Source organism: Pezoporus wallicus, unplaced genomic scaffold, assembly GCF_028554395.1.
Source record: "Pezoporus wallicus isolate ANWC-B61680 ecotype Strahan unplaced genomic scaffold, APGP_CSIRO_Pwel_v1 contig_11153, whole genome shotgun sequence".
Lineage (NCBI taxonomy): Eukaryota > Metazoa > Chordata > Aves > Psittaciformes > Psittacidae > Pezoporus > Pezoporus wallicus.
Window position 1 is genome coordinate 571,660 of NW_026639099.1, and position 12,649 is coordinate 584,308.

The 12,649-nt window shown below is 58.1% G+C and overlaps 1 protein-coding gene across 3 annotated transcripts in view; it reads left to right on the top strand.

Annotated features, from left to right (window-relative positions):
• Nucleotides 1-9,890: 9,890 nt before the first annotated feature.
• PCDH1 (protocadherin 1) overlaps nucleotides 9,891-12,649 on the top strand; it is a 51,925-nt gene continuing 49,166 nt past the window's right edge. For all 3 annotated transcript variants that reach the window (XM_057413668.1, XM_057413669.1, XM_057413670.1), the window contains exon 1: nucleotides 9,891-10,061. In XM_057413668.1, the coding sequence (XP_057269651.1) occupies nucleotides 9,998-10,061 (64 nt within the window). In that variant the 5' untranslated portion in view covers nucleotides 9,891-9,997. The remainder of the gene's footprint in view (nucleotides 10,062-12,649) is intronic.

Sequence of the window (12,649 nt, forward strand, 5' to 3'; positions counted from 1 at the left end):
GACACCTCAATCCTGCAGAGCTCACTCCATTGCCGAAATCAGCCAAGAGCTAAAATCACCTCATTTCCTTAGAAAACCTGGCTGACATATAAAGACCATAAACCAAACACCACAATAACCAAACAGCCATCAGTCTCCTGCAGCCAGGCAGGGTGTCCCCATGGGCTGCTGTCCCAGCAGGGACTGGGCGTGCTGTCTTGCACTGATGCTGGTCTGGGTTATGTTTTCAATGCTAACAATAGGATTGCAAAACAAGAACGTATGATGGCATCTGTTGTACCACTTCCTCCCCTCCCACTTTCCTAAATAGATGGAGAGGCACGGAAAGGTCTGCAGGGTTTTAAATACCTGACTCCGAATAAAAAACACCCCAAAACCAGCTGAGAAAGACGTTTCTATAATGTGTTTTGTGACAAAACCCCTGCAAGGAAGCTCAGCCCCATCAGCAGAGGGCCTGATGCTCGGAGGGCACCTCTTTGCCTGCTCCAGTCCTTTGGAGCTCACCGTGCCCTCAAAGCAGCCCCTCTGAGCCCCCGTTGTCACAGGATGGGGGTACAGGCAGGCAGCTGGCACAGATGAATGTTTCTGCCCCAGGCTTTCCTTGGCAGAGAGAAGAGCAAACACCTCCCACAAGGGCCTCCCCTGCTGCCTTGTGCCCCGGGCGTTTGTGCACCTTCCTCTAGAGCATTAGCACAGGGCACCGCAGAGACTGCAGGATGCTCCGGGGGGATGCTGGCCTGGAATTCCCCACTGCAGCTTCCCATAGCATATGCCAGGGGCCTGAGGACATGAAATCAGGAGGGACCCCCGCCCTGGCTCTTAACTGTTGAGAAAGTAGGACAGGTCTCCCAGGCTCTCCTGTGCTCCGTCGCTCCCAGCAGCTCTCCACTCCTGCCTAACCCTGCCCGCTCTTGCTCCATCAATGCAACGCTCGAGCACAGTAATGATCCCCTTTGAGCTGGGCCTGTCTGGTGCCTCACAGGACACTAAAACTGCAGGCATGGAGTCATAAAGAGAAACAGAAGGGCAAGGAAGAAGAACACATTGCCCTGCCTGGGAACGGCTCCTTTGCTCTAGCTAAAACTGACACTGCAGGCAGCTCTATGAGGTACTGGCACTCTTTGGCATCCCCAGGATGGACAAGGAGGTGGTGAGCACCATGTACATCACTGGTGGACCTGATGTCTCTGCAGGACTCATGTGGAGGATGTCTCTGCAGGACTCATGTGGAGGATGTCTCTGCAGGACTGATGTGGTGGAGGATGTCTCTGCAGGACTGATGTGTCACCCATCACCGGTCCCTCTTGTGCTTTCCTATCTCACAACTCTCAAATCCAGATGCACTCCACCCATTTCCAAAACAAGCCCCTGGGCATCAGAGTCCAGAGCTGAGCACAGCCCCTGGGTACCACATTCATCCCTGCAAGAGGTCACACCAGGCACGATGCTCACCAATCTCCTGACCCTATTGCAAGCCCTGTCCTGAGTGCCTGGAGGTGGCCACCCCATTTCCCAGGGGCTGAGCCTACCCCCGGGTCACCCCACACCACCACTGGCCCTGGCAGAGCTCTGGCTCCAGCAGTGCAGCTCCAGCTCCTGTCCTGTGCCAGGCCAGCAGTGACGCAAGTGGCCATGGACTTGTTTGCCTGCCTCTGCTCAGCCCCTCTCTTGCCAGGCTCACAGGCATGTGGGCTGCGGTGCCTCTCGGGGCCCTTGCACCACGCCAAGGGAGCTTTTCTTATCTTCACAGGGATGAAAACCTTCCCGAAATCAAAGTGCGTGCGTGGCTTTGAAGAGTTTCCTCTGGAGATGAAATAAGGCTGTTCACAGGCGTGAGCCATCGCTGCTGAAGCTGCAGCTCCTGGTGGGACAGTGACTGGCGAGCACTGGACCAGGTCAGTGGTCCTGGGGCTACCTCAAGCTGGGCACTTTGGTGACCGCAGCAGGCTTGGGACCAAAGGAGCCGTCCTCCAGGCAGACACTTCAGACAAAGCCCTCTAACACAGGGCTTTTCTCCTTCACTTCCCACTGGCTGCACGCTGGCAATTGTGTGGTAGGAAAGGCAGCCAACAAAGGAACGTGTTAGAGGATTACGTGGAGATGCTATAGATGTTCAAAGGGCACCCTGCTCCAGTCGGTGATGAGCAAATCCTTGAGTCCCCAGGACCCATCTGCAGGGGGAATATAAATGCAAGGGCCAATGCAGCAAATAAGCCTGAAGAAAGCTGGAGGACACCCCCCCCCCCCCCCCCCGAAATGGGTTGCTCTGCTCTGAGAGGCTGGATGAATGGAGATGTGGAGGGACTGGACACAGTCTTGCTGTGGGGACAGGCAGACATGCTAGTGCGATGTGGGACAGGCAGACATGCTAGTAGAGAGTGCCTGGGAAGCCAGGACGCATGTAGATTATTTGTTGTTTGATGTTTTCTCTTTAATGCTTTTGTCCTAAAATAAATACACACAAGTTCAGAGCACTGCAAGCTGTGTCTGTTAGCGAGAGGAACGGAAGACTGAGTCAGTTATTGCTTTAGAGCAATCGATGCTCTCTGTTTACCAGGATGGGCAAAGTCTGGTCTCCCTGGACACATCTTGCTCCTCACGAACCTGCTCTGAAGCTGTCTCACCACACAGCCCTGCCACCTCTCCTCTGCCTCCCTGGCCTTGCTGCTTGCGGGGAGAGCGCAATGTGGCACCAAGCTGACACACTGCTGCATGGACCAGGGGACCTCCTGCGCTTTGGGGATGGAAGGACTTTGTCAAGGAGCAGGAGGTGTGAAGGATCCCAGGGTGCTGGATCCCAGCCTGGGGCAATGATGCTCAGGCAAACAGGAGCTGCTGTGTGTTGTGTCACTGATGTGCCCATCATCCTGGCTCCTGGCACAAACTGGGAGCGTACAGAGCACAGTGATGCTCACCACATGCATCCCACCCCCACTATGGCACCCACTGCATCCCAGGTCCAGCTGATCCCCACACCAGCACAGGCACCCTGGTACATTCCCCAGTCCCACATAAAAATCCCTTTACAAGGATCCCACATTCCAGACCTCCTAGATCAGGCTCATTCTCTCTCTAGGGATGCCCCATTTCTGCATGGTGCTGGATCAGGACCACCGTGGCCAGCCCTGCTGCTCAGGGCTCCCACTGCTGGGACCTGTGCCCCTGGTGAGAGGGTCTCAGCTGGACTTTTCAGCAGAGCTGTTTTGTTTGTCACTTGCTCAGCACTGCAATCCACTCCTCTGGATTTTGCCCTGGAACACTGTTGGCTTTGGGATATTGCAAAGCAAACAAAGAGGAGACATAAAGGGACAGACAGTGCCATTCCCTCAGGGCAAACACAACTCTCCAACCCCAACCAAATGACTGCAAAGGCCACGCAGGTCTGCCACTGCCATCACCTTCCACCCCTGCCCCTTGCTGGCCCCAAGCCTCTGCCTGTGCTGCTGCCTGACCTCCCACCAGATACTGCCCGCATGGCCTCAGCACTTCTCCATTCCCAGCCCGTCCTGCCCTGCTCTTTCCCATCCATGAACTCCCAGGGTCAGGGCTGACTGGTCCTGCTCTCCAAGTCCACAGTGATCTTGTTTCTACCCTGCTGATGCTCATGGGATCCCTGTGCTCTACCTCCCTTCTCCTTTGCTGTCTCCATCCACCAACCTTCCCTCAGTCTGTTCCTTTCATCTCCTGCCATGCCCATGCTGACCCTGAGCTCTCCATCTCCTGCTGTCCACGCTCATGGTATCTGTGACCCCACCATGGTCCATGCACCATGGTCGGTACCCAGCACCCTCCCTGCCATGATGCCCATCCCTGATGCAACCCTGAGCCCTACAGGAGCATGGCTGGCCAGGGCTCCCCAAGGTGTGTGCCCTGTCAGGAGCAGCAGGAGGGAGCCCAGCCTCTCCCTTCCTCCACGCACAGAGCAGCTCCTCTCCTGCCCAGCCCAGCCTCTGTGGGCAAGTCAGAGCGTGAGCCGAGTTCTGCTGCTGTGTCCTGTCCCTGTGTCAGTCACGCCGGGCAGGGCAGGTCTGAGCTTGTCTCCTCTCCCCGAGTTTCCTCCTGTTTCCCTTAGACCGCAGCTCAAAGGTAGGATGTTGTGGAGGGAGATCACAGTGGCCCCGACAGCCCACAGCTCGTTCTGAGGATGTGGAAACCTCCTTTCAACTGCTCACAGAGACTGTCTCCAGGGCTGGACGTCTCTCAGCAGCAGCAGGGGGCTGGATGGAGGTAAGCTGACAGGCAGGAGACCGTTGGGCCCTAACAAAAGCAGGAAATGGGGATAATTCTCCTCTCAAAGGATGTATGAATAGGAGGTCACCCAAAGGAGGTGAGGCCAGCTTAGAAAGCAGCAGAGATGGGCAGATTCAGCTGGCTCCTGTGCTTCCCGAGCGCTTACCTCTTCCTGCTCCTCTCCATCGTCTCCTCCCTTTATGCCAGCTCTGCCAGACCCTCAGCAGCTCCTGCACAAGCAGGGCACAAACCCAAGAGGCCAGGGCATGGCTGAGGCTGCCGGCTCCTAGACCTGCACCATGCCAGGTCCAGGGGTGCAGGGCTGGGGAGGGAGCAAAGGGTGCCAAAGGACCCCCAGACCTCATGCATAGTGCAGCTTGCTGCTTCCTACCCAGGAGCCCCCGTGCTAAGCCCCAGGAGCAAGAGTTTGAGGCCGTAGGGGAACAAACCGAGTGCCAGAGGCAGGGATGGGAGGGAGGCCACCAAGTCCCTGGCATGGGCATGGTGCTGCCCCTTGGGCTGGCTCACTGCCTGGGGAAGCTGAGCATCCCCACAGGCTTATGATAGTCTTTGAGAAGCTCTTCTCAAGTCTGAATCCCATGATCAGCATGGGCATTAAGCAGCAAAGCTCCACTTGTCAGCAGGGTTTCACGTTGGGTGCTCTTGCTGTTTCTGTTTGAAGGAACCTCTGGTGCCGCAGAGGATGGGTGGAGATTGGAGGAACCTTCCTGATCCCTGCAGGAGTCCGCCTGACCCCTGGAGCAAGAGACTGATTAATCATTGCTTGAATAATTGCAGGGCACTGCAGATAGTCTGTTCCCAACCGCCTGAGAAGGGAAGGGAGAAGGTGGACAAGGGTCCCTGCAGTCCAGGGGAGGTCACTCACCCTGGCCCATTTGCACATCACCCTCAGAGCTGCTCCAGCAGCTGGATTAAATGGTTTCTTTTTTACAGAGTGATGTAATCTCTTTACTAAGGCTGAGCCCATCATCTCCCTCGGAAAAGCTCTTCCAACCTTCACATGCTTTCACCTCTGGGACACTTGGCTTTCAACTCAAGGCTCAATCTGACCCTCTTCAGCTCCAGCTGTGCACTTGTTACACCTTTCTGTGGGATTTAATGGTTCCTCACTATCTTCTCCACACAGGAGGACATAGGCGAGGTCCTAGATCACCTAACTGTATTTTTAACAACCATCACATCATTAGGTCTGGCTTTCCAGCCTGTGGTCAGGTCTGTGGGTATGTCCCTGCCTTTGTCTGTGTGGGTGACAGATGCAGTGCTCTGACAGTGAAGTTCCCTTTCAGACACCCTCAGCTGGGCCCACCAAGTTCATCTGGGGGGACCTAATGCCACTAATTCCCCTTTCTGGACAAAACTGCATCATTGGATGAGGCAAATACGCCTGTGAGAGCTTTCAATGAGCTCCCTTGGTTGCTGGTTGGAAGCCAGTGTTCATATCTCCACCCTGTATAAGCATGCCTAGAGTCATTGCTTTCCAAGATCTAGCCTAGAGGCTTGACATGCAAGTTTCATTTCCAGATATATTCCTGTGTTTATCTGTATTCAAATGCACCCTGACCATTTAACCAGGTGATTCAGCATGAAACCATTCCTCATTCCTTTCTATCTCATCACTCTTGGTGTCATTTTCGAGCTTTACCAGCAAAGATTTCATATCTTCAGCTACATCACTGATAAAAATGTTTAATAGAAGTGGACGAAGAACAGGTCCCCGGGGGAGGTAGGTAGAAATAGTGCTACTTACTGATATCTACCCATTAGCAACTACCTCTGAGATCTGCCAGGGAAGCAGTTTTAATCCATCTAATATGTGCCCTGTTAATTCCTTATAATGCAAGTTTTAATCAAAATGTCAGGTAGAAGTAAGTCAAATGCCTCGGAGAGATCTGAGCCTACTATATCAACACAATTGCCTTTCTCATCCACACCGGGAATCCTGTCAGAAAGAGGACAACAGACCTGTGTGACAAGCCCCACCACCCATGCCACACTGGCTGGGGCTCCTGATTCTGGGCACCTCACGTCTCCATTTGTTCCTTGACCCAGGGATCCATGTGTGGATTGAAAACCCACCAGAGACCAGCAAACCCCTCTCTAAGCAGTGCCCTCACCCCCTTCTCCTGCCTTTTTACCCATGCTTCCCCCTCATTTGCAGTGATATCCTGGGGATGGTGATCCTTGAGGAAGGGGATGAGCTTTTAGGGCTGGACGAAGAGGTCGGGGATGCCCAACCCCAAGGGTCCATCCCAGAGGAGCTTCCCGCATGGCAGTGGTGGAGCCCTGAGATGCGAGGTGGGCTGAGCGCTGTGGGAGGACCAAGAGCTCAGGGGCTTCCCCGGCTTGCAGGATCTTTCATCCTCCGTCACCACCAAGCCGGGCCAGACCTGCATTTGCAGCAGCCCACAGAAGCTGCCTCTGTTGTCTTATTTTTGTTATTTTTGAGAGCGTATTTTAGCGCTGAGCACATTCCCTCCTGTTGCCATGGCAGCCGTGACAGGGGTTATATACCGTGAGAAAAATACCAAAATTAATGAGTGAGTGAAAGTGCAGCCAAGAGAAAAACAAGGTTAAAAAAAGAGTTAAAACAGTAATAAAAACAACCTCCCAAGAACTCGGCAGCAAGCACCTCCCAAAGCAAGACAGGCAGCGACCATCCGAGCCGTACAGCCCCTCCATCCATCCCGGGGTAGGGTTGGCCACTTGTATCCCATGTCCAGCGCATCTCCTGGCCATGCTCTCCAGCTGGTGTGGTCCGAGGGATGTGCCTCTCCCGCTGCATCCTGCTTACGCTCCAGATCGGGCTGAAACCACCCATCCCCTTCCCCCGCAAACCTGCAGCCCTTCATTACGTGGTAGGCATGCGGAGGAGAAGTTCTTTAATGTGCTCATTTCCTCGCATTTGGGGTTTGAGGATCTTTTTGTTTTTAATTGTAGAAACAAGCGAATTGTCAGAACATCTGTGTTATTAGCATTTGCTGCCCAAATCCGCGCTGCTGCTTCTCCTGTGGAGCCCAGAGCTGATGAGAGAGAACAGAAGAGCCTTTGAACTCCTTGCAGCAGACGGCAGCCAGGTTGCTGCGTGTGTGTGTTGGGGAGGGGGTATTTATTCTCTTGTAAGGTTCATTTGCTCTCCGTGTTTCCCTTTCTTCTCGCTTTCCCAGAGATTTAGCTGCATGCTCTTCCCTTGCAGGCTTTGTTCTTCTGACAAGGCCCCACTGGCACCATGAAGCAGCTCTCTGTGTGCTGCCAGAGCATCCCCGCATGGGGTACCCGCTGCACAGGGCAAGGCAGTACCTCCGACAGCATTCCCAGGCTTGGTGGCACTGACATCACCAGGGCAGGCCAGTGGGAAGGATCTGGAGGGTCTCAGGAAGAACTCTGCTGCCAAAGCTGCAGTTTGATGGTTTCCCTTTGCTGACTGGCTCTGCTTCCTGGGAAATGGCAAAGAGATGTTAAGGGTTCATACTACAACACCCAAGTGAAGAGAGGGCAGGGAATGGCAATGCCATCATCAGGTTGTCCTCGCTGTCAGAGGGCAAGGAGCGCTCTGGGAGGAGCCTGCCTGATTTCAAAGGCAGTGGGCAGAGGAGGAAGGTAGGACAGACAAATCACCCCTGGGATGCCAGGCCTCTGATAGCCTGGACATGGTGTCCCACCAGCTCCCTTGGCTATTAGGTGCTGCTGCAGGGAGTGCAGGGGCTTTGCCAAGCAGCTCCTGTGGACTGCAGGGGGCTGGGACATGTGTCCCCCCTGCGTCCATAAGCCTGGATCTGCCTCTCCAAAACGTGCTCAAGCAGAGGCTGCAGATGGCAGACACCACTCCCTACCAAATGGATAACTGGGTTCATGGACAGTTTCCTGGGTGCTCCTGGCACCCATGACTATTGACTACAGGTGACTCTTGTGAAATAGAAACCTTTAGTCACCAATGAGCTCTTCAGTTTGCCTTCACCGCCCCAGAACCAGCCTCGGATCCGTGGGGTCACTTCCTTTTGTTCTTCCCTTTGCTGCAGCTTTCTGGCCCTCCAAAGAGGGCTGCCATTGACTAGTAAATTAAACCTCACATTGTCTCCAGGGAGTTTATTCCCCCTCTCTCTGCGGGTCCCCAGCTCTATCAGCAGGGTAAACCCTGGCAAACCCTGCAGCTCCTTCCCTTGCCCTTCCACGGTGGGCTTTGACCTTCCCTGGGTTCTCACTCCACATCTTTTGCTAAATCGGCTTCATGAAAATTGGGAAGAAAACACCAAGCCATGGATGTGGAGAAGCCGACATCTCTGCAGGAGCAGGAAGTCTTGGCGGAAAGCAGGGATTCCCACCCGGAGAAAGTCCTTTCCAGCCCCTTCCTCCTGCCCAGCAGGAAAGAGAAGGCCTGCCAGGGGCTGAGCAGCCTTCTTGGGGGGGGGGGGAAGCGGTGTGATTCGGGCTGAGCCGGAGCCAGGGCTGCTCGGAGCAGGGCTGCGCAGCCTCTAGATGGTGCAGCGATCGCAGCCGAGCTGAGCATGTGTGCGGCGGTGGGCGCTGCGCAACAGGTTGGCGTGGCTCGGCGGGAAGCGGGGCTCCCGGCCGGACGCTGCGGCCAAGCAGAACGGGCTTCACAGCTCGTCCTGGCCAGAAAAGTGCTCTGCAACCGGCCGGGGACGGCGGGTGCTGCTTGGGGACGAGCCCTCACGGTGCCGAGGGCCACCCCAGCATCTCCATCTGAGAGCGCTAAGGCCCTTGGCAGGGCCAGGCTGCAGAGCCAGCGAGCTGGCAGGGAGCGTTGGCTCTCCTCGCACACAGAGAGGCACCGGGGGAAGCGACACCCCTGGAGGACGCGGTCCCCAGGCCTCTCCGGAGGTCCCATGGGGCCAGCCGAGGTAGCAGAGCTTGCGAGGGCACGGCAAGTGCAGCCGGAGCTCGCAGGTGCTTTTGGGAGCTCACAAGTGCTCTCTGCTCCCCCAGTGCCGACGGTGCAATAAAAGCGTGATTCACCAAGGTGTGACGGGAGGGGACAGTCGCTTTTCCAGGCCACAGTGCCTGGAAATGCATGGGCAGGGCTGCGGGAGCCATTGCTGGGTTGGGAGCCCGGCTTGGTTTGGGGGGTGCGCAGAGGGGTGTGCAGGGCCCCCCATGGGCTTGCTCCCACCCCTTAGCACAGCGGGATGAAAAACGAGTGAAGACATAGATAAGAGCAGCGGGGAGACCCGTCCCACACGCGAGTGGGTAAGGAATGGAGGGGTCCGGGGGGTGAAAAGGTCCGGGGGGCTGCGAGACCCCTCGTTCTCCACCACCACGAGGCCGGCAGCCCCGGCGCTGAAACGGCTCTACCCGGCCCCCGGTGCCCGCTCGCCCCGGTCCGCCTGGACTCGGGATCTGATAAGGAGCCGGAGCTCCACCTCCCCGCGGTGGTGGCGGGAGGCGGAGGCAGCGGCGCGGGGGGGGGGGAGACTGGAAGGGGCCGTGCCTGCGCTGCGCTTCCCTTGCACATCCTCACACACACCGAGGGACGGAGGCGGGCACGGACGGAGCTGCCCACCGGGGCTGCTTCCAGCCCTGCCGCCGCCGCTCCGCCGAGGAGCCGCAGCCCCGGCCCGGGAAAGGGGGGCGGTTCCCACGGGACGTTTATATTTTTGTGTTCCCCTTTTTTTTTTCCTTTTTTTAATTTATTTTTTTTAATTTGATTTTCATCCGTGGATAACGATCGAGAGGAGCCGGGGAGGGGGGGGGGGTGTGCGGGGAGCCCGGTCCCGGCGGGGAGGAGGCGATGCAGACGCCGCTGGATCAGCGCGCAAGGGGCCGGCACGGAGCGCAGCGCTGTCCGCATCCAAGTAAGAGCTGCGGTAGGGCCGGGAGCTGCAGCCCGCGACCGCGGTGAGCTGCGGAACCCTGCGGAGCTGTACGGGATGCCCCGGGCGGGACCCCGCCGCTGTGCGGGAGCGCGGAGCCGGGCGGCGTTGGGAGCATCCCGCGTCCCTCCGCGCTCCTCCGCGCCGGGCAGCGCGGGCGGCGGCTCCCGGTTCCCGGTCCCGCCCGGCTCTGCCACTTGTTGTGCGGCGCGGGCAGGGCGGGCGGCGGGGGGTGCCTGTGGGTGCGCGGCTGTGGCGGAGCGAGAGCGTGGTTTGGGTGGGTTTTTGCCCGTCGGGGGTGGCTCTGGGGGGGTATCCCCGTTCCTGCCACCCCCGGCTGTGTGTCCCCCCCTTCCTGCCACCCCCGGCTGTGTGTCCCCCCCTTCCTGCCACCCCCGGCTGTGTGTCCCCCCCTTCCTGCCACCCCCGGCTGTGTGTTCCCCCCTTCCTGCCACCCGGGTGTGAGCGCGGCTCGGGCGCGCTGTGCGTGGGAACCGGAGAAGTTGCGGCGAGCTGGGAGCGGGGCTCCGTGTGTCCGTGCGGGAGGAGCGGGGTGAAGGGGTCTGGCTGTTGTGCACGCCCGTTTGCGTGTGCCCTGGGGGCGATGGGGTAGAGGGGAGGTGCGTGTCGAGGCTGCGGTTGTGTGTTGGGGTGCGCTGCCGGAGCGGGGTGTCTGTGCGAGTGAAATCCCGGTTTCCGCCGCCGGTGCGCGGGGCTGGGTGCGGAGCCGGTGCCGGGAGAGCGGCTCCCGCGGTGTTTTCCCGCGGTGTCCGTGCGGGGCTGGCGGGAGAAGCCCCGTTTCATCCCCCCGGGCTCGGCGGGGAGCGGCGGAGCGGGGCGCTGCCATCCGCGGGAGCCTCAGCCCGGGCCGCTCCGCCGGGCGGCCGCGGAGCCGTTCCCGGCCTCCCTGCATCCCTTCCTCCATCCTCTGTGCCCCCTCCCCAGCCGCTCCCTGCGGCCCTGCCGGGGTGTTTCAGGCCCGCGGCATTTTTTCCTTCCCCCAGAACCCCCGTCCGTTCTGGGAAGGCAGCAGGAGGGGACAGGAGCCGGGAGGAGCTGTGGGGGACCCCCGGGGTGGGAGGATGGAGGCTGCCAGCCCGGGGAGGCTCTGACAGGTCTCTGCCTCGCTGTCTGCCGGAGTTGGGCAGGAGGAGGGACGGCCTCGGATTTCGCCCTCTTTTCATCCCTGTGCGGCTTCTAAGTGATGGTTTGGGGGGGGGTAAAGCTGCCCACAAGCGAGTGGGGCTCCCCATCACCGGGTGCTCCGGCTTGGGGCGCTTGGGCCCAGGCTGTGTAAATGCCGAGCAGCCGCAGTGGCAGCCGGAGCCTAAGGAAACCGTGGGACGTGCCATGAAATGCACAGATTCAGCCTATCTGTGCCTGCAAAGCAGGACTGAGCATCGGTGGCCGTTTTTTGGACAATATGGTCCTTGATCTCAACCCCGTGCCTGGAGTGAAGCCGTGATTTGCATTTGCTGCTTGCTCGGATGTTGCTCCAGCTCTAACATCCAGCTCCGAGTGTCAGAGCAGAGCTTGGGGGGGGGGGGGTATGTGTGAGTGTGTGTGTGGGGATTGGGGGATTAGGACTTGTGTGCTCAGTACAGGGTTTGGATGGACTTGTAAGCATGGCTCCGAGCCACGCAATCAGCCGTTGGGAGCAGTAAGAGGGTGGACTTTGGTGCCCGTTCCCGGAGCGGTGCTGCCTTCTGTGGAACGGTGCCAAGGGGCTGTGGGAATCGCAGGCAGCACAAGCTTGTTCAAGCAGTTGCTTCAGTTCTCGGCGCTTTATAACCTCTCTCTCATTAGGACTTGGGTTGTTTTGGGGGGTGGATGGCTGAATTCTGTCGGATTTTGCATGCCACTGTCCTCTGAGAGCTTCCCAGTCATGCATTAAGCAGCGTGACTAACGCCTCTCTCATGTGGTTCAGTCTCTCTCACACTCTCCCCGTAGGGAGAATTGTGTGTGCGGAGGAATAGTTGTTTTGGGAGGGGTTTTGAGTTTTGTGCTCCGTGCTCTGCCAGCAAGTCGGGAAAAAAGGTGCCTGGCACCAGAGAAGAAAGTGTGGGATGGTCCTTAGATCCCATGGGAAAATAGCCCGATGCCTTGGACCAGCCCCTGGGAAGCCTCTGTCTCCTGCACAGACGTGCTTTTCCCCGGTGGTGGAGCCTTCCTCCTCCTCCTCCTCCTCACGCCCAGCTCTGGGCTCTCACGTCTGCGCTGTGTCATTCGCACCCTTAGGCGCTGAGCAGGATTCCTCACCCAGTGAACCAGGGCCCCTCACACCCCTTGTGGGGTGATGGTCCCGCTCTGGTCCCCAGCCCCTCTCTTCCTCCCTTGAAGGTTTCCTTCACCTGTGGGAATGAGGCTCAGGTTCAGGCTCCAGCCCATTTTGGAGCAGAAAACATAGGTGCTGGGCACCTTTGGGTGACTCCCTTCCCTCTCCAAGGCCAGCACAGGCGTTCCCAGTTTCCGGCTCTCAGTCAGGGCTCTGTGAGGCATTGCACTGGGTCGGGAACTTTCACATTTACCTGCGATCTTCCACCTCACACCAAGGCTTAGTCAGGATAAC